The sequence below is a fragment of the Musa acuminata genome, chromosome BXJ3-9, assembly GCF_036884655.1.
Source record: "Musa acuminata AAA Group cultivar baxijiao chromosome BXJ3-9, Cavendish_Baxijiao_AAA, whole genome shotgun sequence".
Taxonomy (NCBI): domain Eukaryota; kingdom Viridiplantae; phylum Streptophyta; class Magnoliopsida; order Zingiberales; family Musaceae; genus Musa; species Musa acuminata.
The window spans coordinates 41,320,347-41,345,653 of record NC_088357.1 but is presented as its reverse complement, the minus strand read 5'-3'; the positions used below and the strand labels follow the sequence as shown (position 1 = coordinate 41,345,653).

The following is a 25,307-nucleotide window of genomic DNA, read 5'->3' as shown; positions in this document are numbered from 1 at the left end:
TCACCCATCACAGTCGTTGGGAATGCGGATGAAAAGGAGCTCAAAGAGTTCCATGACACTGATTAGTGTATATATACCGTGACAAATCGTGGTTCAATTGGCAGAGTTGGCCATATCCGCCCTGACTCGCACAGAGTTGACTTGCTCATCCTTCTTTTGCTGACCTTGTTAAACATCTGACCAGCTCTCGTGGAGCTAAGTTGCCTCTAGCGCAGCTAACTGTGAAGAATCCGTAAATGGTTTTAAGTGGCTACAGAACATTCAAATTTAAGTTGATCTGTTCACAGGACAAGTGAATATGGTATGTGCAGTACTGTCGCACCAGAGATCCATGCTGCTGTGCAACTGGAATGACCAAGCCTCAGAGCCTCCCCACCCCGTTGCAACAGTCTTTTGATGGATACTCTGGTGGACGAAGGTAGCAGGGGATAGCTTGATGGTGGGCAGCAGTGAAGATTTAATGATATATACTCCGCTCGTACTGTCAATAGCTTATTTGTACACCTTTCCAGCTGTTTGATTTATGAGAACAAGGTCTTATTAGGCATCTGTTTGTGCCAGCATTTCCTTCAAGTGGTGCCAGCTTAAGCTGACAAGAACAGAGAGTGAAGCTAAATTGGCCATGTTTTGAACGCAAAACCAAGAAGACAACGCCCGCCATCCACGCTATCGTACCAGTGGCATTCCTGGCATTAAGCGTTATATCATGGGCATTTGTTCCAGCACTGGCTCTCTTATACAACGCAGGCAGGAACTCCCTTCAAACCAAGACGGCCATCAACGCCCCACCTCTCTCGTCTTCTATCCGGTGGAGCTCGGATTCCGACGGGGTTTAGCGGCGGCGATGGGAAGAGCCCCGGCGGGGTGACGCCAAGAGCCCGGGCGACGTCGATGGCCGGGAGGAGGGAGGGATCAGGTGTGGTGCTGTGTCTCGTTCTTCTGATGAGCTTCTGGCTGTGCTTCGACTGTAGGAAGGTGGCAATTCGGACATTCCCGGCCGACTCCAATGCTTACGGAAGAGAGAGGACGCCAGTTATAGGGAGGAGACCCGTCCCTATCGGCCCTCCTCCGCTTCCGGCAACGGCGGAGGGGGGTGGTATGGAAGAAAGTAAGCGGCGGGTGCCGAGCTGCCCGGATCCGCTCCACAACAGGTAGCTTAAATGACCTGCGCTACCATGGGTTTGTGGGAAGAAACACAAAGGGGTGGTGTCTCCGAAGCTGTCTTTTTTACATCTTATTTTATATATCAGTTTGGTGTATAGGTAATGGAGTGAAGAGAAGAAGAGAAAGGCTTTGTATTGGGAGAATCTCCTACACTGAATGATATGTTGATAAATCTTTGGGATTAGGAACGAAATTGAGGGAGATTCTTAGCATACAGAGCTTGGCTCCATGTTCAGAAATAGCAAGGGCAAGAAATAAAACATTATCTTTCCTATTTGTTTGAATTCTCGTCAGTCAAATCATTCTGCTGGTGCTCTTGAATTCCTGTAAACAGCATGAGCTTGTCATGGCATCAGACATTTTTAATGGCAGCAGATTAAGCTTCCTCGAAATCAAAGAGTAGAGAACCTGCTTTCATGAACCCACCTTGAGCAGAGAGTCCTGCAGTAATTTAGTCTATTACTTCTGGGTGTTAAGACCAAGCCAAACAGAGATCTGAAATCTAAATCTGTAGTAGCGCTGCTTACCCACAGGAAAGACAGACGATTGGAGGGTCAAACAGAGGCAGTAGGAGATTCCACTGATCAGTAAAGACAACAAACGTGTAAAAAAAGACTTCTTTTATCCGATTTGTTGGTCCAAGAACACATGAATCTCCACGAGGATGCCATCTCTCTCTCTCTCTCTCTTGCTGCTGAGGTTGAGGCTCTCGGAGTCAACTTGAGAGCGTCGTCGTTCCTTCTCCAGGTCTTCTCTTCGGTATCAACGTTTGCGATCATCATCTTCCTCCTAAAGTTCATCTTATCGAACTACAGCAAAATACTCGAGACCATAGAAGCATTTTCATCCTTCTATTGTAAATCTTCCGACGCGAATGCAGGTCTCCGAAGAACGACGAACCCACCCTGATTCCCGCATGCGCCGCGACGTACGGACTCAGAATCCGTCCGTTCATCACTCGCATCGCCTGATCGGACGGTGGAGGGCTCGTCCGCGGAGCATGGCGCGTGCGGTGGGCGGGGAGGCGACGGAGGCAGGTGGGGGTTGTCGGGTAGTCGCTTGGATGGGAATCTCTGCGACCCAGCGCCACTACTTCACTTGGTGTTGCATTCATTAGGATAATGCGTCGGGGGCTGCCACATTACTACTGCTGCCTACGACTCTACCCCGATGATGGTATGTTCATGAGGACACACGTCTCAAGAATCGTGTTGACATTGATGGCGATTCACTTCAATGTGGCTGAAGACGAGTTCGGCCGCAGACCCATTCTTGGTAATTTCTTTGACGGCTTTTGGTGTGGGTAAGATGGTCCATTTGGTTTCTTCCGTTCAAGATTTGATGTGAGAGGCATTCACCATCGTGAAGCAAAGAATGATGTTTTAAGGTGTAGATTTCTCTATATCGGAATAGTAGTTCCGTATGATATGTATTCTTTTTCTGGCACTGTCTCACTTCACCGCGCAATCTGTGTCTTTGTATCCGACCATGTTTGCTCGACAAATCAAAAAGACAACCACCGGCAGAAACTTCCTTTTGATCAACAGTGTGACAAGAACAAGACCAAAGCACATCTTGGAAGAACCATCAGCTTCTTCTGCGTCAGCCACATCCCCCCCCCCCCCCCCCCGACCACCAAATCACTGAAAAGGAAAGGAATTGCCTATTTGTCGTGAAAGGGTTACTGAGCTCATCTCAAAGTACCCTGTTTATGAACACATCACAAAGGTAATCTAGTCATTCAACCACTGTGGCAATCAAAACCCAACTCTATCATTTTTCGTATATCATCTGTGAAACGATGCAGAGGAAGAAAAGTAGGAAGGGAATAATACTGCGGGATTTGGTGGTGGAAAATGTACCGACAAATAGACACAGTTCCAGCCCAAGTCCGACAAGTCCGGACCGATATCAAGTGGCCTAAATAGGCCCATTTAAAGCAAAGCAAGCACGGGAAACAGAGTGGAACCTAATTGACGATGATATCTTGTTATAGAATTTCTCGTGTTGCTGACTTCTTCACTGATCCATTGGAATTAGATTCTATCCGAGTCCAATAATTTCAAAAAATATTAATTTTCTGTGTGCAAATACAATGGAAGCCACAGAATGGGAGCGTAAAGCAGCCTCCTGCTTGGGTTTCTCACGTCGACATCGAAACCGGGAACAACGCCGATCAACACGAGCCCATTCCACGGGCAACGGACGCCGTCATTGTGTGACGTCACGCCTTCTTCGACCCGCTGCGACAGCGCTCACCTCACCGGCCTCACGTCACCGATGAATCACGAGGGAGAACCCACCGCCGGCCTTGGTCTTCCTTCCCCAGTCGGAAGAATAACATAATACACGTGAAGGTATTCCTGCAACATGTAAACCCGCGCCTTTTTGTCTGCGCTACGCATTCGCTTACGTAAGCGCCCAAAAAGACATTCAACTCACCCAGATTCTCTCTTATCAAAGAACTGTCCCTATCGTATACCATCGGCGATCGAGGGGTATTTTCGTAAAGTTGCATGCCATCGTGGCATTCTAATCCGATTTAATCCCTTCGGCGCTCCTTCTTTCTTCGTCTATTTATATTTGTATTTTGATCCGTCAAGCTTTGGGAAACAAAACCATAAAGACTTGCTTTTTAACAAGACACGGAAATATCATTAAATGGGAGGAACTCGGATTCAACACGGACGTCCTTCTGCCTTCCGCCGACTATTTAAGCTCTCATGCGGCGTCAGACACGTTACATCTCCGCCTCAGTTCTGATAGGTTTCCACCCTGTTCTTACGTGAGACCATGGACTCTGGGCGACGAGGGAAGAAAAGGCCATGTCCAAAGCCGTCAACTGCACCCGCAGGGCCGTCTCCGACTCGTGAAGAAGACGAGGAGGAAGAAGAGATGGAGGAGTTCTACGCTTTGGTGGGAAGGATCAGAGAAATGAGGGACATGCTCAAGTCCAACGCAGGTACGAGGTTGGCCAACGCAGCGACGCCGCTTTGGAAGCCCGCGTTCAAGTTGGAGGACTTCCGGCATCGCGACGAAGCCGAGAGCTCGGCGGCGGCATTGGTGGAGCCGCCGAAGGAGGAGAAGAGAATGAACGAGGAGGGGAAGAAGGAGGCGGGGAAAGAAGAGTGCGGTTTGGATCTCAGTCTTGCTCTCTAATGTTCTGTGGTCAAGATGCGTACTCCACTGTGTAGTAGTAGTAGATTGGGGAAAATACCCAAAGGACACTCTTTTTTTCTCTATTTCTTGTATATATTTTCATTTGCTTAGAACTATACAACTGGAAAAGTTTTCTGAGTGACTTTCATGGGGAATTAAAATACTTATTTTGAACCTTAAATTTATGATTCATTGTTCATTGATGCCTATACCAACCATGAAAGGACATAACATACATGTGATATGCATGAATAAGCTGAGGGATACGAACCGTTAAGATCTTACTTGGTTGGACAGCACAAATTAAGACAAAACTATATCAAATTCACCGTTCATCTGTGTATTGTTTCTGAAACCGAAAAATATTTACATAATTTTTATTCCACTGTACGAAACAAAAAGATTAAAAAAATAGACACTTCTCTCAACAAAAAAAAGAAGAAGAAGATTTGGTGTCTTCTTTAGAAAATGGAAGCGACAGACATTAGGATATTAGAAAAAAAAATGAAGGCATCATCCGAAGAATTTGTAGGATCCAATTCCAACTCGTAACGGATTGTCCTGGTCAAGCCGGAATCCAGTATAGCTCTTGACATAAAAAGTACCCGATAACAATCTGGGTCCGACACGACGGCCACGTACAAGCTCCGAGCGTCAGACACAACCGCATTCTGATTCGTGCAATCACATGGTAGACGGTCCAGATCCGAGGAAGGATCAGCTGTCCAACTCAAGTCGCCCAGTTAGGCCCAGAAGGCCTTTACTAGTAGCCAACCGTTGTAGAGGAAAAGAAGCTTCTGACAGCACCGAGTCGACGGCGAGGCACCGATGTTTGCAGCCGGCGCTGCCCTCTCTCGACGCCGGGCCTCGTTGGAACTGCTTCGCCAATTGCGCCGGACCACTTCTGTCGCCCCACCACAGCCTCCCTCCCTCTCCACCGTCGCGGTGGCGGCAGAGGGCATCGGCCCACCGCCGATTCGCGTCTCGCTCACCGAGTCAGCCGGCCGAGGCGTGTTCGCTACCCGAGGAATCGCCGCCGGCGAACTCATCCACTCCGCCCAGCCTCTCGTCGCCCACCCCTCGCCGTCTCTCCTTGACAAAGTGCTCTCTCTTTCTCCTCATTTCCGAATCCCTCCGATCCCCCTCTTTCTCTGATTTGTGATTTCGGATATGAAAACCTAGGTCTGCTATTACTGTCTGAGGCGGTTGCAAAAGGAGGCATCTCCGATCGGTACCTCTATACCGGGAGAGAACGAGAACTCGAAGACTACCACTTGCTATTTCTGCAGCGAGAGTTGCAGAGAACAATCTAAGGTCTGGTCTGGTCTTCTTTTCGTTTTAGCTTCTATTGGGTTTACACATCTCCTACTATGCTTTTGCTGCATTGTTCGCATATATCCTACACTGTAAATGTTTTATATTTTCCTTATGGTATTGTGTTATGATACTACGTTTGACATACTTTTTTGTAACAAAAACTTCTAAGGATACAAGCAAAACTCATTTACTCCTATGCCTTGGGGTTTCTCCATAACCATCAAGCGTCTTCTGAAATATCTAGTTTTGCAATAAGTTCTTTATTTGGCCATTTATTCTTACACTTTCTTTGTTTTGAACCAGTGTCGACATGTCTACTAATATGCTCTTGTGAATATTGCGCTTTCTTTCAGGGTTTCTATGAGGTCGAGAAGGGACTAGATTGGACTTTGTTTGATGACCATTGCAGGTTTGCAGGAGAACTTAATTCTTGTGGTCATTATTTCCTAAAACTTATTTGTTCTTGAGGAAATTTTCTCCACTAGTTGCATAAAGTCGTCAATCAATCATCCATGATAATGATATTCATTTTGTTTGTTGTTGTCTTTGAATCTGTTCTTGACTTTACATCATCTATCTTGCATATGGAGCGACATTTTCATTTTAAATATAATACTAATAAGTTTTACTTTTCTGAGGCTCTTGAGGTATCTCAATTGGAGTAGGCAAACCACAAATTATGTGCATTTGGTTTGTTTGTTACTGCATTTCCCATAATGCTTCTTTGTGGAATGTGACATGGGAAGTGTACTGCTGTGAATGTTTGCTAAAAATGACTCCACCCACCACTTCCATAATGGGCCGATGGGCTAGCATAGATCTCTCACTTGTTTGTTGTTTCTTCCAAGTTTTGGACACGCATCCTACAATAGTTGTTTGCCATAGGCATGTCTACTAGTTTAACATAAGCAGAAACAATTTGCAATAATATTGTGTAGCTAAACAAGATTGAAATGTCTTATGGGCATATTTCTAACTAATCTTGACTTGAGTCACTTTAAAATATCAGATTGGTGTCGAGAATATTTTATAGACTGTGATTGTGCAATGTAATTATGTGCAATTATGTAAATGAGTTATTTGTCTCTCTTTATATTTACTGTAGTATGAGGAGATTGAAATATCCTTTGATGGTGAAGCGGCTGGCTTGTATGATTTTATCAGGAGCAGCATCTGTAGATTGCCTTGACATACTCCAACCAGCCAGTTTACATCCTGAGACACTTCTGGAGGTGGGGATCACACTATCCAGCTACGGCACAAACAACATTCTTATTTCTTTTTCACTTTATGTGGCTACAACTTACAAGATATTTATGCTATTGCCTCACTTCTTTTATCTTTTTCTCTTTATCCATTGAAAGATGGAGGATGAGTTTCAATTGTTGAAGGACACTTTTACGAAGGGGCAGTTTAAAAATGACTCAATGACATGTATCCTTAATATTGATCTTCTTACTTGCTTTTATTGCCTACCTTGATTATCTATAGATGCGCTGATAATTGAGTAGAAACATTTTTCCTTCATAAACTAGTTTTAACCAAGGAGTGGTACATCAATGTGCTTGCAAGGATTCGTATAAATTCTTTTCGCATTGAGTTGGTTGCAAAAACTTATGAAGAAATGCTTACATCAGCGGCTGCCTTCATTGCAGCTGATGCTGCTGTTGGGAATGCTATTTATATGCTTCCATCATTCTACAATCATGATTGTGGTAAGCTCTCATTATCCATTTTCTTTATTGATTTTCTTACATCTATCTCATGGACCTCTTTTGAATTTCCTTAGGAAATGTTTACTGAAGCAAAAAGTGAATACCTTTCTGTTGTGGAATTTTTAAATGGTTCATCTTAAGGATAAAAATTCCATTCCATTGACACGGGGGGTACCAGCTGGTGGCTAAAAGTCTATATGTTATGCCATCCCTAGAGATTGCCGTATCTGCTACTGGATTTAAACTTCCCTCCAAGGATGATATGCGGTTCATGTATGTTAAAGAGGTTGTCTCCATTGCTATTTTCTTCTGGTTTGGCTTAAAAAAAGGAAAAAATAAAAACAGTAACATTACAGTTATATAGTGACAAGAAAAACCTTGTAAGTTATATATATAATATATAATATATACAACAGAAAGTGTAGTGGTAGAAATGGATGAAGGTATATAATTTAATTAGTTATATAATATACCTGATTATTTTTTAAAAATTTGTAGATAGAAATGGATGAAGGAATTAAAGTGTAGTGCTAGTGGCTTTGTCCAGGGCAAAACCTGGTTTATTCTTTTTCATCTGTGATGTTTTAGATCTATGCTGCTGACTGTCATGCTGTTTGATTCCCTCATCAGAATACACGATGCTGGAAACTGTCAGTTCCATGGAGCATACTTTACGTACAAAAGCATTCTTGTTCTACTTCTTTTATGTCCTTGATAATATCCTGTTTAGACTTAAGAGCAAACAATCATCTATCCTTATGGTTCAACTCTGTGTAGATTTCATTTGGATCTCAAAAATCTGCTGTTAGTGGACACACTTTTGCAGAACAATGACTAGTTATTGCTGATATTCTGAGGTATCAAATTTGTTATTTTCTTTAGCATTTGATGGAAGGTACATCTGTTGCAACTGACATTTAGCTGCGTTCAGTAGGATTAATGAAACCAAATAAGGGATTTAATTTGTGCCATTATGTCATTGTTGATGATAACGTCATTCTTGATGGTGTGATACAGTCCATGCTCTGTGTCTATTGGGTGTATGTTATACAATATGTATTTCTCTACGTGCCTCTCATTTTCATGTTTGACAGAAGAAGCTAACCTGAACATGTTAATTTTCGTAGATCCAAATGCACATATCATCTGGTTAGATAATGCAAATGCAAAGTTGAAGGCCCTTTGTAACATCGAAGCAGGTTTATTACCATATCTTAAAGATTAAATATTTTTTTGAACAGTCCACTACTTGGAAACTCAGTGAATCTAAAAATAGGAAGCTATTTCTTGATAGTTGATTCGATTTCTTTTGTTACTAGGTGAGGAGCTTCGCATTTGCTATATTGATGCCAGCGTGGAATTTGAGGCTCGACAGAAAATTCTTGCTGAAGGATTCGGTTTCCAGTGCGGCTGTCTTAGATGCTCATCTCGTGATTAAGAAGCATGGCAACCCCCGCCCGTGCAGGGATTAACAGTTATATAGCTTGATTCAACAAGGAAGCAGATCTCAATTTCGGTGCAAAAGGAACATATATGTGTAGTCATGCGGGCCTTGAGACCAGACATTATGAGATATGGTTTCTCCATGTCAATGTAGTAGATAAACTTCTTCTGTTCCTGTTTTGTTTTCCTTTCACATGACAAGCTTCAAAGTTCATGCTACAGGACAGTTCTCATCCTTCATGGTGATGAAGATGAGGGTAAACTTGTACTCGTTGGTTTTGGCTGAAAATTTCGACGGTTATACTCGACGAAGGTAAATTGTCTTGATATCCATGAATTGTATGATTCGTTTTGCTTCAGAATTGCACTGGTTTTATTTCCTTGTCGAAAATTCCTCAGCGAAGAGCAGATGTAACTGCTGTGGTGTGGTGAGGCTTTCTGTGTTGCTCTCGTGCTCAACATCCGCAATCCTTCCATTTCTTTAAGATTCGTGCATGTCCCCAGATAGTAGCAAGTATTAAGCCTTTGCTTGCTTGAGCCTCAACCGAAGACAACTTGCTGATGATCGCGATGATGTTGAGCCGGGGCAGTAAAACCCTCGTCGCCCTCCACCGTCATCATCTGCAGCTGCAGTGCGGACAATGGGGGTGGTGGTCGCGGCGGTGGCTGGTGAAGGTTCGGCTCAAGTGGGTCAAGAACCGTGGTCTCGACCACATCATCGACCGCGACACCGACATCAAGGCCGCCTGCCTCCTCAAGGACGCCATCGCCGCCGCCCCTTCCGGCCTCCTCCCCGCCCGCTCTCTCGCCCGGTTCCAGAAAAACCTCGGCCTCACTGTCCCCGTCCTCCGCTTCCTCCGCCGCTACCCCACCCTCTTCCGCGAGCTCCCTCACCCCCGTTTCCCTTCCCTCCCGGCTTTCTCTCTCGCCCCCGCTGCCCTCCTCCTCCACCGCCGCGAAAGCGAAACTTTCCAAGCCGCCCTCCCGGAGGACGCCGCCCACCGCCTTGCTCGCCTCCTGATGATGGCTCGCTCCCGCGCTCTCCCCCTCTCCGCCATCTTTCCACTCCGCTACGATCTTGGCCTTCCCCCGGACTTTCCCTCCGCCCTTGCCGCTACCCGCTCGGACCTCTTCCGCCTCTCCCGACGCCCCACTGACGGCGCCTTCATCCTTTCCCTCTCCTCCTGGCCCGATCACCTCGCCTTCTCCGCCCTCCAGCTCCGCCACAGAGATGCCCTAGCACAGCCCTCCTACCGCGACTTCAAGAAGCCATCCGTATCCTCTGCCGCCCCCCTTGCTTTCCCCATGCGCTTCCCCAGAGGCTACGGCTCCATGAAGAAGGTCAAGGCCTGGATGGAAGACTTCCACCACCTCCCCTACGTATCTCCCTACGAGGACGCGTCCGGTATCGACCCCGACAGCGATCTCATGGAGAAGCACGTCGTTGGGGTCCTGCACGAGCTCCTCAGCCTCACGATCCACAAGAAGACCAAGCGGAACTACATTCGCAGCCTCCGAGAGGAGCTCGGCCTCCCCCACAGGTTCACTCGCGTGTTCACCCGCTACCCGGGGATCTTCTATCTGTCCCTAAAGTGCAAGACCACCACGGTGGTCCTTCGGGAGGGCTACCAGAGCGGTAAGCTGGTGGATCCGCACCCCCTCTCACTTGTTCGAGACAAGTTCTTTTACGTCATGAGAACAGGGTTGCTGTATCGGGGCAAGGGCATGACAAAGCTAGTTCTTGAGGAGGATGACTTATTCGGCGAAGGCAATTGCAGGGAGGAACAAAAGGAACAGATTGCCATTGACAATGAGGAGCAGGATGGTGTTTACGGTGAAGATGTTGGTTTTGATGATGATGATGTTGATGCCAGTGACAATGATGATGACGAATGCTATGAGTTGGATGATTCAGATGATGAAGATGGATCAGACAATGGCTGAAATTTTGTTTACAATCAACCGGAGTTTCTTTTACCCCTTGACACAACAACTATATATGTTTTTAGGTCAGCAACCTCATCAAGGTAAGGAACATGACATATTCTGCAATCTCACTTGGTGATTTGCTGATATTTGATGGAAACTAGTTGACAATAGAAGCACTATTTCTTCTTAGTTTCCATTAAAATCTTGCTACTATTTTGTAGTCATTTTTGTTATGGCAAGTTAGACATACACCTGGTTGGATCCTTTCTAATAAGTGGACATGAATATTTTATACAGTGGAATATTGATACTCTGCATATTTTGGTTGGTTTTACATGAAAGTAGTTTGTGCTGGTTTAGTCTTGTAAAGTTTTGTGTTTGATATTTGAAAGGTAGAATATAACAAGGTAAAGCATCATGAGTTTAGTGTGTAATACCAAGTTTTTTTTACTAGAATTGTTAAACTTAGATTATAGAATATTTTGCTCTGATTGTTGAGTAACAATCAGAGCATACATATAGTTGAGTAACAAAATAGATAAACATAACCCATGCCCATAACACTAAGCACATACAAAGTAACAAATATCCAAGTGAAATCTGAGTATAACTCAAATAGTCATGCCATGATATTTTAGTCCTGTTTTTTATTACTGATTCTCTCTTCCAGCAATTTTTTCTCATTTGTTGTACTTATCTAAAATATGCTTAATTTGATCTAACATCTTAGTGATTTTTTTCCCTATGTTTAATTTGATCCACCCTAGTGCCACTCTCCTTTTGTCTCTCTTCTTCATCATCATCCAATGTTGGATAAGGCACAACATAGTTTGATCATGAGGGAGAGGCCTTTTTCTTTAAAACGCCTTCCGTAATAATAGATTACTTCTGTAATATATTTCACCCTGACTCGATGAGAAATGACTACTTACATCTTGATTCACTTGCAAGTTCTTAAGGAGTGCCTAAATGCTGATCTAAAAGTGTAGACCAACATTCAGGATATTGCTTGAGGTAATCATTTTACGTTGATCTTTCCTCGGTAAACATGGTTTAGAGTCAGAATCAGTTGATTCATGCATGCAAGAGACATGTGGATCTTGGTCTGACAGGTCAACTGTAGGTCTTGAAAGTTACAACCAAGATAAATTGGCACCTAAGATTCACATTTTCTAATCATTCCTGACAGAATCTGACAAGACACTGATGTTATTCTGTCTAGGTCAAAGTTCTAGTTTATAATATCATGGGGTAACACATCTAATTGATTCTGGGCAATTTTTGTGATCTAACTTGTTTAAAATTATTGGCTGTTGCAATATTCGTTGCTCTCATGCATTAAATAGTTTCACTGAAGTTTGAGTGGGAAATGCACTTGAAGTTATGGTGCAAGACAAGTTTCTGCTTTACAGAAGTGATTTATAATTCCTCACCTTGTTTCAAGTTCTTTCAACAATGTTCTTGCCTTTTATTATCTTGTTTGTTCATTCTGTTGCCTCTTTTTCAGAGGCAACTCATTGTCCACTGTGTCATTTTGAATGTTAATACACAGTCATTTTTTTCTCTTTTTTTTTTTTTTTTTTCTTATGGGATTTAGTCCCAACTGGATCGGCATGGAAGGTAAAGCTGTTACTATAAAGAAGCCATTGTTCTAGTTGAAGAATCTAACGTTCTGCCAACCTAAACACTTCCATATATTGGGCAGGGCATCGAGAGCAGAGTAGATTCCGAGGACGTGTATCCCTCTGGAGCCCAATTTGACAAATGGGCAATCATGAAAGTTACGAGTATACATGATAAAGTGTTTCTTCTACATGAACGTCTCAAGTTTGACTTTTTGCCGTCTTGATATCTTTAGATCTTCTTATAGCTTCAGTGAGAAAACCATTCTGATGATTTATTTTGCAGTTGTATGAAGCCACTTTTCTTGTTAGGTTTTGTAACCCTAGCTCGCTAGTCACCAAAGAGAACTATCTAATAATGCATCATTTGCTAGGCCATCAGCATACATAAGTATTTATTGTTCTATGGGACAAAGCCTCAATGCAACAAATTAAAGTTGGAAGTTATATGGTTCTATAAAACTCTTTATTATGATATTGCAATTTTTTTATGGATTATTTGTTTAGAAAAGCCATCTATAATTGATTTTTGCCTATAATGTTTTGGGTAATGATATTTGTGATTTTATTAGAAATGATCATGATAATGGTATTCATAACGATAATGATAGTGATAATTATAAGATGGTGGTGGTGATGGCGATGATGATGATGATATTGTTTTAGCAATGATAATGGTATTGATAATAGTAATGATTTTGATATTGGCAATGATAATGATATTAATATTGATAAAAATATTGAGAAGAGCAATGAGAATATTAATATTATTTATAATGATGTTGATAATTATATTGGTAATGATGTTGGTCATGGCAAAGATAATGAGGTTGGTTATAGTGGATAATAATATTGGTAATTATTAAGAGAAAATATCATTGACATCTTGATCAACTTGACGTGATCCAGACTCATGTGTATAGGAATGTTTAAGGTGTTTTTGATGTGAAAATATTGTGCTCCGAGGTGGTTCCAAGATGGAAGTATTACATTTTTAAAATGTTGCTGGCACGAAGACGGTGAGGATTTCAACTCAATTCCTCCGATACTAAAGTTAGTAAATCAGTAATTCTTCTCAAGGAGTTATCTATTTTTTTTATTTTGGATACGTTTTTATACCTTTGAAGGAGGGGAAGTAAGTTTATAATTGTCTTCTTTATCATGAGAAGAGGGTCTAGGATTACCCTTCTTGTCATAAAGGGAGAGATGAGAGTTTGCATTTCTCTTCCTCGTCATAGTGAATAAGGAAGTTTGTGTTTTTCTATTATAACCTTCTATACATGTAGGCGGATGACATGTGTCTTGCGTGGTGATCACGTGTCAACTGTTGATAAATTCCATATCATTTATCCTCCCGCCGCCCCAATGCATGATTTATGGCTCTTACAAGAGGGATTTGAAGCATATTATTTGGTTTTTCCATCAAGGGAGTGTTTGGGACCTTATTTTGCTAGTCAAGGTTTCCTGATTCAAGTGTCTTGGATATGTTGGGCTCGTGCCTCCATTGTAGCAGTTTTTCTTTGACGCTGGTCGGATTTCTTGATTCATACATCTCGAGCATATTTGACTTATGTCTCTACTGTAGCAGATTTATTTCGATGCCGATTGAGGTTTTCTCGACTTACACGTCTCAAGCACATTCGACTTTGCGCCTCTACTATGGCGAATTAATTTTGGTGTCATTTGGTTTTTTCGAACTCACACATCTCGGGCGCATTCAGCCTTGCACCTTTGTCGTAACAAATTTTTTTCAATGTTGATTGTGTTTACTCAACTCACATGTCTCGAGCACATTCGATCTTGTGCCTCTACCATAGTGAATTTATTTTGGTATTGATCAGGTTTTTTCAACTCGTATGTCTCGAGCACATTTGGCATTGCGCATTTGTCATAGCAAATTTATTTCATTGTCGATTGAATTTTCCTAACTCATATCTTAGGCGCATTCGACCCTATGCCTCTACCATAGCAAATTTGTTTCGGTGTCGATTGAGTTTTTCCGACTCACACATCTTGGGCACATTCGGCCTTACGCCTCTACCGTAGTGAATTTATTTCAATGTCGATCAAGTTTTTCTGACTCACATGTCTTGGGCGCATTCGACCTTGCACCTCTGCTATAGCAAATTTATTTATTCTCTCCATCGTGGCAGATTTCAGGTCTTCTTGCCTTAGCGGACTTCAAATCTCCCTTTCATTGTAGTGGGTTTCACACCTTCTCTCTGCCCATGATGGATTGCTAAGTCCTCTCTTCGCCATAGCGGTATTCAGACTTTCCCGCCATGGTGGGTTTTGAATTTGCCTTTGCGTCGTGGTGGATTTCAAGACCCCTTTCCGTCGTGATGGATTTCGGGTCTTCCCACTATGATGGTGGGTTTTATACCTTCTCTATATCGTGGCATATCTCACAATTTTCTTTCTTGGGATGTGTTCTTGAAGGGACATTGGTTTTAATTGTGGGAGGAGAGGAAATAGTCTCTTCCTTATAAATCTCGTCCTCATAGGGTGGAACTCATATCTTTATTCGAGCCCTCGAAGTTCAGAGTTCAGAATCTCGGGAGCTTTCGGCCTCGCCCCTAATGTTTAGGAGCCTCTCCCCTTCAGTTCTTGATAAAGTGGGTAAGTCTTCGAGTCCTTCATTTTGACGTCGATTCTGCTCTTCTGTTTCAGGTTGGGATGTTTCTCCTTTCTCATACAAGTTCTTCTCGTTCTTCTAGTCGTCAATCGGTCGAGGTTCGTGCTCCCCCTTCAGGTAGTCCGAGGGTAGAGGTAGTTGAGTCCTCTCCATCAGAAGGGGTTTCTTCGGTTGACTTGAGGGCTTTTCAGGATTTAGAGTTTATAAGAAGTGTTCATGATTGTTATACGGTGGTGAGTGCACCTACTTTGGATCGCTTGAGAACTAAATATTTCATCTTGTCTAAATTTGTCTTGCAATTTCTCGACTTGGTTAGCATCCGTTTGATTTTATTCCTAGGTCTATTTGCTTGTCTTGTATGCTCTCAAGGTGGGCCTCTGACTTCCTTTCTATCCGGTGATAGTATCATACCTTCAATGGTGGGAATATCACCTTCCTAAATGACGCTCAACTCGTGGCACTATATGATATTATTCATCGAGAAATGCCGGTATGCCGATACTGTCCTGACCCACACCCTCTTTACTGCTTGTTTCCGATTGTGTAAGAGGGGTAGTGGCTACTACTTAGCCACTCATGGAGGTTTCAAGGTTAGCTATGCCTTTTCTAATAATAAGGGTTGGAGAGAGAGCTTCTTTTATGTGAGTTCAAGTCTTGACTAAGGTTTTAACCTTACCTAGTCGTCACGTTGTATTGATAACACCCCTCTCTTCTTATTGGACTAGGAGGCGGGTCAAGTGTTTTATCTAGGAGACATTTTTTTCCTCTGAGATAGTCCAAAAGATGGATAAGGAGTGGTTGATCAACGTGAGCCTTAGCCCGACTCCTAAGGGGACTCGAACCTCATCTTGCTTTGCTTGGTCTTTCATTTTAATCTTCAATCTTGTGATTTAGACCTTTCTTACAAGCATGAAACTATATGCCCTAAAAAGGAAGGAGCTCAGTTCTTCATTAAAGGCTGTAGAGCCTCGATTGGTCTTGACGGCCACTCGCAAGCCATCATTAGAGGAGTTGGTCCCGTTTCGGTCTGACCATCATGATAGTAATGACCGATCGAAGAAAAAGCACGAGGTCCTAGTGAAGAGGATTATACGCCCTCAAAGGGACATTACGCCCAAAGGTCCGGTTTAGGAAACTGAGCTTCCGTACAGCGCTAGTACCCCTAAAAGGCCGAAGCTCCAGGCTAGGCTCAGGAAAGAAGGGGAGCATGACAAGGTCGACGTTGGACTTGTGCAGGGGAAAGTCCATGCCTTTCACGGCCTTACAAATGGCTAAAGTTAGAACTTGTGTGCTAGTACCTGAATAGACTCGGGCTGTGGAATGATGCTTGAGTTAGGTTCTCCAACCTCGCTCAACTCTATCATGCTCTCACTATCTCCACCAAGAATGTATTCCTTCTCAAGGAACACTACCCTCTTGGTTATAAAGACCTTTTGGTCCTCGGGGTGATAGAAATAATACTCACAAGTTTCCATGGGGTATCCCACGAATATGCATCGCTCCGTCTTGGGTTCCAACTTATTGGGGTTGTGTCTCTTAACATAGGTAGAGCAGCCCCAAATCTTAACAATCTTAATATTACGCTTTTTTCCTTTTCATATTTCATATGGTGTAGACACTACCGACTTAGTTGGAACTTTGTTTAAAAGGTAAGTTGTGGACTCTAGGACGTATTCCCAAAATGAGATGGGTAGGTCAACGAAGCTCATCATGGATCGTACCATATCTAATAGTGTGCAATTCCTTCTTTCTGATACAACATTGAGCTGAGGTATATAAGAAGGTATCCATTGGGATAGAATACCATAATTCTCGAGGAATTAGGTGAACTCTATACTCAAATACTCACATTCTCAATTTGATCGAAGAGTCTTGATACTCTTTTTAGTCTGGTCCTCTACTTCATTCTTATACTCCCTAAAATTTCTCGAAGGCTTTGGACTTATACTTCATCAAGTATACGTGACCATATGTAGAAAAATTGTCAATGAAAGTAATGAAGTAGGAGTGACCACCTATGGTTTGGGTTGACATGGAACCATATACATCGCTATATATGAGTTCCAGTAACTTAGTGGCTCTCTCTCCAGTTCCACTAAATTGAGAGTTGGTTAGTTTTTCACGAAGACAAGGTTCGCAAGTTATATATGACTCGTAGTCGAATGGATATAAGTATCCATTCTTTTGCAATTTTTGAATCATTCTTTCATGGATATGACCTAGCCTACAAGTATACATTGTTCACTTCATCTTATTTTCTCTTAGATACACTTACATTCATAATGTGTGAAGTAGTATCTAGCATAAATATGTTAGGATCAAGAGCGGCACTAAGAGCGGGGGCTTTGAGGGGGGGGGGGGATGGGGGTTGAATTAGTGCAACGAAAAAATTACGTCGATTTGAAAATCTTCGTATGATAAAATTCGATTCCGACGAAAACCATTTCATTTTTCTTGAATAAGTAGAGAAGGGGGATTGGATAATTTGTAATGAAGTAAAGTTGAATGTAGTAAATAGATTAAGCAGTAAAGAATGAACACATCGGAATTTATAGTGGTTCGATCATTGTGACCTATATCCACTTCCGATTCCTCCTCCGTCGAGGTCACCGGTGTCCACTAATGGTCTTCCTTCAATAAGCGAAGACCAACCTCCTCTTTACATCACTTTCTTCTTTTCATGGGTTTAGGAGATAATTCTTACAAGCCTCATACCTGTTCTTGGATGATTACAAAGCTAAAGAGAGGGAGGAGGAGGACTCTTTTCACTTTTACAACACTTTTAACACCCCAGCACTTAGAGTTTTTTCACACTTTGATTATACTTTTGTTACTCTTTCATGCAAAAAAGGGTGGGGTATTTATAGGCCCCAATGGCTTCAAAATTGGAGCCAAAAAGTATCTCATCCCAGATTTTCGGGGTATTATCGGTACCACTGCTTGACACTAGATGGTACCACTGCCCAGTCTGGCGATACCACCACCTGACAGGTAATAACTGTCGGCGGTACCACCACTCAATCTGGGTGGTACTATCGCCCAGACCACTTGGGAGACTGTTCCCTAGGCGGTTCCACCGCCCCAGTTTGGCGGTGCCATCGCCAAACAGGGTCCTGCAACTTGGTTGGGCCTTGAATCCGACCCAAACCAGTTTAATTACGGGCCCAGTTGGCCCCTAACTGAGTTAATGAGATTACCTCTCAAACTAACCTTACTTACGTGTTAACTACAATTCTTAAGGCATACTCTAAGCAAATTAAGTCTAGTTAGTCTAGGTTTCTTTCGGCAAGCTTTTGGCGAACTTCTAACAATCTCTCGGTAATGTTCCACCGAACTCCCGGCAAGCTCCTGGACTTTACGATGATCTTCTTGGCAAGTTCCGACGAGCTTCTTTAGCAAGCTCCTAGACTTCTCGATCAATTCCGGTAGAACTTCCGACGAACGTCCGAACTTCCGACGAACTCTTGAACTCACAATGAAATCTTGATCTTGACTCTGACACTTCGTTTTGCTTTATGACTTGATTACTATCGTAGTTAATCCTGCACACGTTTCTCAATATATAGATTTGATCAAATAATTTACTAATTGATTTCATAATCAAAATTCGAGATTCAACAATCTCCCCCTTTTTGATGATGACAATTAATTGATGACGAAGTTAACTTTAACTCCCCCTATCTATATGTCATACTTGAGAGAAGACACTCTTGAATTTAAGGCATTTGAATTTAAGCATCAATCCGATAAGTTATATTCATTTAAACTTATCAACATGCACATCATGATACTTATCATGATTTACCAATTCAAAATACGATACCACGTATTTATCAATAAAAATAATGTCAAGGTATGACATCCATTTTCAAATCCAATATAATGAGATGATAGAAAATCATTATTTTTAAGTATGATATGAATTTCAAATATGAAATTTAACAAGATAACAATTCTCAATATGAGATGACAATTCATCTTTCCTAGGCATGATATCAATTGTACATAGCAAGTTAAGCTCATGATTACTTATCATAATGATAGATATTTATCAAGCATTCATGAAACATTTCAAGTATCTACATATGATGCATATGTAATACATTTTGATATGTTTCAAGTATTTGCGATGTGTTGCGATGTATTTGACGATTTCAATTATATTTCAAGCATTCACAAAATATTCAAGCATTTACGATAATATTTACGACAAGATACATTTTATACATTTATCTCAAACATTCATAATGCCAATTTGTCATCAATTTGTCACATTTCTCCCCCTTTGTCATCGACAAAAAGGAGAACTATTCAACAATGCAAGTGTGGTGGTAAAAAACTTCAAGCAAGTTCCACACTAGTTTATCTAAGTTAGCAAAAATGAGAAGAGAAGCAAAAACTTTGCATGATAACTACTTTTGGATAAGTTAACATTTTTACTTTGGATGCACAAAAGCTTTTGGTTCTTCTTATGCAAGTTTCTTTCTTCCTTTGTCATAAAAAAAAATAAGAAGAAGAGGAAGAAGAGTAAGGAAGGAATCCATCAAGAACCAAATTCAAAAACCAAATGAGTTTCATTGAATTAAGCTTCTAGTTCAACAAGGAGAAGGGATTCATGAAAATGATTAAGATATTCATACAAAATCAAATCTTCATTCTTGCAAGTGATCATCAGATACTAAATATTCATAAAATTCTTCTTTCATGAGAAGAGTAAGGAGGAATTCATGGGAAAGGAGCATCATATGAAGGATAAAAAAATCCACGGATAAAACTTCATAAATCAAATTTGTTTCTCATTAAAAATTCACAAGAGTGAAATTCGTGAGAGATGTACTTGTCAATGAATTCCATGAGTGAAGGGACTAAGTGTATAAAAAATCATTAAGTGAGGGTATGAAATAAATTTGATACCAAGTAAATTGATATTCCAAATTTCATGAAAGCCTTATTTACGAAATGAAATAATTTCATGAAAATTTTATTTTAAAAAATCGAGAAAGTCCAAAAAAGATATACAACAAACTCATTCATTCAGATAATTTAACATTCATAACTCTTTTCTAATAAAATCAAATTGTTCTTCATTTAAAGGTTTTGTAAAGATATCGACTAATTGATATTTCGTATCAATAAACTCTAAAGATATGTCATGGTTATTAACATGATCTCTTATGAAATGATGCCTAATGTTAATATGTTTAGTTCTAGAATATTGAATAAGATTTTTTGTTAAACATATTGTACTTGTGTTATCACATTTTATGAGAATATTCTTAAGGTGAATCTTATAATCTTCTAATATATTTTTTATCCATACAACTTGTGCACAATATGCACCAACTGTTATATATTCTGTTTCAATTGTAGATAATGCAATTGAGTTTTGTTTCTTAAAAGACCAAAAAACAAGTGCATGACCTAATAATTGACACGTTCCGAATGTGTTTTTTCTATCTTCTCTACATCCAGCAAAATTCATATCAACATAAGTAATTAATTCAAAGTTTTCATATTTTGGATACCATAATCCTAAATCAGGAGTTTCTTTTATATATTTAAAATTTTTTTAACTATTTTAAGATGAGATAGCTTAGGATTAGATTAAAATTTAGCACAAAGTCCTACGCTAAACATGATGTCCGGTCTAATTGCGGTGAGGTATAGTAAACTACCTATTATACCCCTATAAATTTTTTGATCAAAGCTTTCTCCACTTTTGTCCATGTTTAACTTAGTGGAGGTACTCATAGGAGTATTGATAGCTTTTGAACCATACATATTAAACCATTTTAGCAATTCTAATGCATATTTGGTTTTGACTAAAAAAAATACCATCACTAAGTTGTTTGATTTGTAAGCCTAAAAAGAAAGTTAGTTTACCCATTAAACTCATCTCAAATTCTTGACTCATACTCTTAGCAAACGATTCGCATAAGGATTCATTTGTAGAATAAAAAATAATATTATCAACATAAATTTGAATAACAAAAAAATTATTTTCAAAATTTTTAATAAACAATGTAGTATCAACCTTGCCTTTAGAGAAATTATTTTGGATAACAAAGGAGCTAAGTCTTTCATACCAAACTCTCGGGGCTTGTTTTAATCCATAAAGAGTTTTAGTTAACTTAAACACATGATTACGAAAAAAAATTCTCAAATCTGAGTGGTTGTTTAACATACACTTCTTCGGAAATAAAGTCATTTAAGAAAGCACTTTTAACATCTATTTGAAATAACTTAAAATTATTACTACTAGCATAGGCAATGAGTATCCTTATGGCTTCTAATCGTGCCACAAGAGCGAATGTTTCTTCATAATCGATACCTTTTTCTTGGTTGAAATCCTTGTCCACTAATCTAGTCTTGTTTCTAATCACGATACTAAATTCATCTTGCTTGTTCCTAAAGATTCATTTAGTACCAATAACTAAATGGTCATTTGGCCTCGGAACAAGCTTCCACATCTCATTTCTCTCAAATTGGTTCAACTCTTCCTGCATTGCAATAACCGATGAATTATCTTTCAAGGCTTCATCAATGCATTTTGATTCAATTTGAGAAAGAAAAGCAACATTGTCACAAAAATTTTTAAGAGAAGAACGAGTTTGAATCCCTTTTGATGTGTCTTATATGATTAGTTCTTGAGCATCTATATACTTTCATTCCTTGGGTAAGGATGTTTCCGAAGAAGATGTATCCAAAGTTGCTAGTTGGAGGAGGTTCATTTAAATTTAAATCATCAAAATTAAGATCATCATCAAACTCATTTTTCTTAAATTCGAAGACTTCATTAAAGACAACATGAATAAATTCTTCTATGACCAATGTTTTTTTATTAAAGACACAAAAGACTTTTGAAATAGAAGAATAATCAAGAAAAATGCATTCATCGGGATTTTGTATCAAACTTTCCTAAGATATTTTTTTTATTCAAGATAAAATATTTACAACCGAAAACTTTAAAGTACCAAACATTAGGTTTTTTTTTTATCATTCCACAATTCATCAGGAGTTTTAAAAATAAATAATCTTACTAGAATCCTATTCATGATATAACATATTAACGACTTCGACCTAAAACTATTTTGATAGACTATGTTAGTTTACTTAGTAATCGGGAACTCGGTGATGACCGACCGATCTGGTCCTCGGCAACTCTCGAGAGTCGAACTCTCCGTTGGAGAAGACGCGCCAGGACTGGACAGAGTGCACGTAGGATGAGCTCTCCAACCATCAGAGGGCCAAAACCGCCGCCATTTCCGACGTCAACGCCTTGAAGAGGCTGTTCAAGGGGCTCGTCGACAAGGTCAGCCGGCAACAGGAAGCAGCCTCTGCCATCGCTGTTGTTGTGATGCAGTTGAAGTCCGAGAGCAGGAAGCGGGCAGGCAGCGGAGCTAGAGGTGATTCCTGGCTCCTGTTCACCGGGCCTGGCAAGGTCGGAAAGTGGAAGATGGCAAACGCGCTGTCGGAGCTGGTGTTCGGAACTGGACCGACCACTGTTTGTTTCGGTGGCGCCGCCTCACGTACTGGCGGAGACGATGGAGGGCAAAACGTCAAGTCGCGTGGTAGGACTTCGATGGACCGGGTGGTGGAGGCCGTACGCCGGAACCCGTTCTCCATGATAGTGCTCGAGGATGCAGATCAAGCAGATGGGCTCGTGAGAGGAAGAATCAAGCGCGCGATGGAGCAGGGCCGGCTCGTCGACTCCTACGGCTGGGAAGTCGGCTTGGGAAGCGTATTTTTCATCCTCACCTCAAGCTGGCTACCGAAAGAGCTCAAGAGAACCCACGACTCCCTCATCCAATGCGAGGAGAAGATTCTGCAGTCAGCCGGCCATAGGTGGCGACTGCAGCTGTCAGCTCAGAGAACCCCCGGAACGCGCTGCTTCGATTGGCTTCGCGACAGTGATCGATCAGTGAAGCTGAGACGGCAGTCATCATCCGGCGGAGGCTTGTCGCTGGACCTAAACTTGGCAGTGAGCAGGGAGGACGAGGCCGGGGAGGGGTCGAGGAGCTTGAGCGACCTCACCATGGAGCACAAGCACAAGGGAAGGCTTGCCGCCAGGTGTTCGATGTCGCCCTCTGCCTCGGACTTGATGGAATTGGTGGACAAAGCCATATCGGCCATAATGGGCTATGGAAGCTCACTAAAGATCGACGACGACGTCATCGACCGGGTTGTCGGTGGTATTTGGGTAGGAAGAGCAGCATTCGACGAGTGGGCTGAGGGAGTACTGACGCCTTGCTTGCGGCAGTTGAAGTGCAGGTTGAGGGCAGATGACGTTGCGGCGGTCGTCCGGCTATCTGTGGTGAAAGGGGGTGGAGCGGCGACGAACGGCGACCAGGATTGGCTACCGGCGACGGTGGTGATCGCCGTCGATGAGCTGCAGAAGACGCCATGGACATGATCAAAGACTGTAGTTTCTTTTTGTTCTCTCCTTACTGCATACATAAGTTAACACTGTATACTTTTGCCTCCATTCATCAAGAACACACTTGTGTTGGTTCTTCTGCTTGTGTTTGGGTTATCATCTGAAGCATGAACACATCACTCTAAACCGTGAATCCGGTGCTCTTGTGCTCGTAACTAAGAAATAACACATGACCTGGATCCAACTGCACGAGGAGTTGCCTGGACGAAGCGATGCAGGCAGTGACGGGAGGGAATTGTGTGAGGAGATGAAGTCAAAGCAAGGAAATGGCAGGGGGACAAGAGTCGAACACTTTGGCGACCTTTTTGCCTTTTGGCACATTAAGCACAGTCTGAGCTTTCGGGGTGGATGGCATTGAACTGCTTGGCACACATCCACCTCCCCATGAGGGAGGAGGGAGGAGGGAGGAGGGAAGGAGGTCATGTGAAAGCAGGGAGGAGGAGAGAAGAGATTGAAGTATTTTGAGGGTCAGAACCATATATTACATAAAGAATATTATTTTTTGACCAAATTCAATTAGAATTGATATATTATATAAATATACATCGTAGGATTTTTATGGATTACACAATTCATGTTGGAAACACTCAGACAAATAAATTTTTTTTATTCATGATTCGAAAGTCGAGTCAAATCCGATGCATTGAATCGATGACAAAATTTGACATTAGCAAATATGTAATTTTATGCATCTTTGACATTAGCAAATATGAAATTTTATGCATCTTGTAATTGAAGTTAAATTTTATAATTTTCAATGTTGCAGCTTTCCCTTCTGCTGCACCTCTATTGCAACTTTCTCCTCTACTATAACTTCCTCCTTTGTTGCGGCTTCTTCCTTTGCTACAGTATTGCTATAGCTTTCTCCATTGCTGTAGCTTTCTCCTCTTCTATAACCGTTGCCGTCGCAGCTGTCGGACGAAGTCGATGCGATTGAGCTTGAATCTACAATTTATTTTATTTGAGACTGAAATAGGTGGCTGTCATGTCGGTTAGTTGGGTGACAAAAATTTAATTTGGACGTAATCTATAAAACTAGTGTCGATGAGGGTATATCGTGGTTCCAATGCGTAAGTAAGACGATTAGTTCAAATTAGAAGCATGTCTATCTCGATGTCTCTCTCTATTTATGACAAAAGAGAAATATTATTTGAATTAAATTATTTTGAAACATATGAAGATTGATTATTAGAGACTCGATGGTGATATGGCCAACCACATAGGTAGACTTTCTCTCTCTCTCTCTCCTGCTTTGTACACGAACAAACAATAGATAGAACCGTACACACACGCGCACACACACACACACTCTCTCTCTCACAGGTGTGAAATAGTAATACACGCAGAACACTACTCACCTTGTGATGAACGTTTACATCCAAGCATGTTTCATGTTTAGCTTCTTGAAAAGACTTCAGCTAACCAATGGTGATGTGTTGGTGGGATAAAAGATGAGGTATCGACCTGTCGACAGCCATATATATATCATAGTTCCCGGTATCAACAAGAGTATCACATCTTTGGGACTACATATACGTGCGTGAAGTCATCATGAGCAATAGAATACGAGCTGCATGTTAATTCTTTGACGTGCATCGATTAAACGCATCAGTAGAAGTCATCTCCATCTTACTCCCACCTCATGAAACTATGTTCTTAATTCTTTTATGCAAGCATCATGGAGAAATATGCAAAGGCGACAGAGGAAAAGTTTATGACAAATATATATAATTAAACGGGCTTTTGTCACACACACACCTTTGAGGTAGGTAATGGTTTCTCTTAATATGTGCGTAGGAAGCATAACATTTGGAAGCATAACACATCTTTGAGGTTTCATAATCTTACTCGATATTAATCATGTTAATATCTTTTTCTTCAGACAC

General features: G+C 41.4%; 4 protein-coding genes and 1 long non-coding RNA gene across 11 annotated transcripts; all 5 read left to right on the top strand.

Annotated features, from left to right (window-relative positions):
- Positions 1 to 605: 605 nt before the first annotated feature.
- Positions 606 to 1,448, top strand: LOC135648507 (uncharacterized). Of its 2 annotated transcripts, none has more exons than XR_010500978.1 (2): positions 606 to 1,151; positions 1,263 to 1,448. It is a non-coding gene; the product is annotated as an uncharacterized LOC135648507 (long non-coding RNA). The 2 variants fall into 2 exon arrangements; XR_010500977.1 differs by having other exon boundaries at positions 1,251 to 1,448.
- Positions 1,449 to 3,957: 2,509 nt separating this feature from the next.
- On the top strand, positions 3,958 to 4,323 carry LOC135649069 (NRR repressor homolog 3-like). Its single transcript, XM_065167170.1, has one exon. The coding sequence runs from the start codon at positions 3,958 to 3,960 to the stop codon at positions 4,321 to 4,323; it is 366 nt and encodes a 121-aa protein (XP_065023242.1).
- A 727-nt stretch (positions 4,324 to 5,050) lies between these two features.
- LOC135649629 (histone-lysine N-methyltransferase ATXR4-like) lies at positions 5,051 to 8,744 on the top strand. Of its 4 annotated transcripts, none has more exons than XM_065168191.1 (9): positions 5,054 to 5,424; positions 5,506 to 5,637; positions 5,994 to 6,049; positions 6,746 to 6,872; positions 7,005 to 7,074; positions 7,296 to 7,355; positions 7,430 to 7,641; positions 8,483 to 8,554; positions 8,675 to 8,737. In XM_065168191.1, the coding sequence occupies exons 1-7, from the start codon at positions 5,152 to 5,154 to the stop codon at positions 7,441 to 7,443; spliced, it is 732 nt and encodes a 243-aa protein (XP_065024263.1). In that variant the 5' UTR covers positions 5,054 to 5,151; the 3' UTR covers positions 7,444 to 7,641; positions 8,483 to 8,554; positions 8,675 to 8,737. The 4 variants fall into 4 exon arrangements, with proteins under 4 accessions (XP_065024264.1, XP_065024263.1, XP_065024262.1 ...); XM_065168190.1 differs by having other exon boundaries at positions 5,055 to 5,424; positions 7,176 to 7,355; positions 7,430 to 7,628; positions 8,675 to 8,744; XM_065168189.1 differs by having other exon boundaries at positions 5,055 to 5,424; positions 7,176 to 7,355.
- Positions 8,745 to 8,788: 44 nt separating this feature from the next.
- On the top strand, positions 8,789 to 12,824 carry LOC135649628 (protein WHAT'S THIS FACTOR 9, mitochondrial-like). 3 transcript variants are annotated; one of them, XR_010501349.1, is made up of 4 exons: positions 8,789 to 9,111; positions 9,198 to 9,226; positions 9,303 to 10,825; positions 12,433 to 12,824. XR_010501349.1 is itself a non-coding variant. In XM_065168188.1 (2 exons), exon 2 carries the CDS (start codon positions 9,360 to 9,362, stop codon positions 10,740 to 10,742), a length of 1,383 nt encoding a protein of 460 aa, XP_065024260.1. In that variant the 5' UTR covers positions 8,789 to 9,111; positions 9,198 to 9,359; the 3' UTR covers positions 10,743 to 11,061. The 3 variants fall into 3 exon arrangements, 1 of the variants encoding a protein (XP_065024260.1); XR_010501348.1 differs by having other exon boundaries at positions 9,198 to 10,825; XM_065168188.1 differs by lacking the exon at positions 12,433 to 12,824 and having other exon boundaries at positions 9,198 to 11,061.
- A 2,600-nt stretch (positions 12,825 to 15,424) lies between these two features.
- Positions 15,425 to 23,397, top strand: LOC103998938 (protein SMAX1-like). Its single transcript, XM_065167169.1, has 2 exons — positions 15,425 to 15,574; positions 22,228 to 23,397. The coding sequence occupies exons 1-2, from the start codon at positions 15,425 to 15,427 to the stop codon at positions 23,395 to 23,397; spliced, it is 1,320 nt and encodes a 439-aa protein (XP_065023241.1).
- The last annotated feature ends 1,910 nt before the right edge of the window (positions 23,398 to 25,307 follow it).

What these genes read in the sequence shown, in the direction of transcription:
- LOC103998938 (XM_065167169.1), top strand. Translation starts at nt 15,425, where the DNA reads ATGACGCTCAACTCGTGGCACTATATGATATTATTCATCGAGAAATGC. An exon ending in CCACTCATGGAGGTTTCAAG is followed by an intron (nt 15,575 to 22,227) that starts GTTAGCTATGCC and finishes TCCAACCATCAG; the next exon opens with AGGGCCAAAACCGCCGCCAT.
- LOC135649069 (XM_065167170.1), top strand. Translation starts at nt 3,958, where the DNA reads ATGGACTCTGGGCGACGAGGGAAGAAAAGGCCATGTCCAAAGCCGTCA.
- LOC135649629 (XM_065168190.1), top strand. Translation starts at nt 5,152, where the DNA reads ATGTTTGCAGCCGGCGCTGCCCTCTCTCGACGCCGGGCCTCGTTGGAA. An exon ending in TTGTTTGATGACCATTGCAG is followed by an intron (nt 6,050 to 6,745) that starts GTTTGCAGGAGA and finishes TATTTACTGTAG; the next exon opens with TATGAGGAGATTGAAATATC. An exon ending in TAAAAATGACTCAATGACAT is followed by an intron (nt 7,075 to 7,175) that starts GTATCCTTAATA and finishes TTCATAAACTAG; the next exon opens with TTTTAACCAAGGAGTGGTAC.
- LOC135649628 (XM_065168188.1), top strand. Translation starts at nt 9,360, where the DNA reads ATGATCGCGATGATGTTGAGCCGGGGCAGTAAAACCCTCGTCGCCCTC.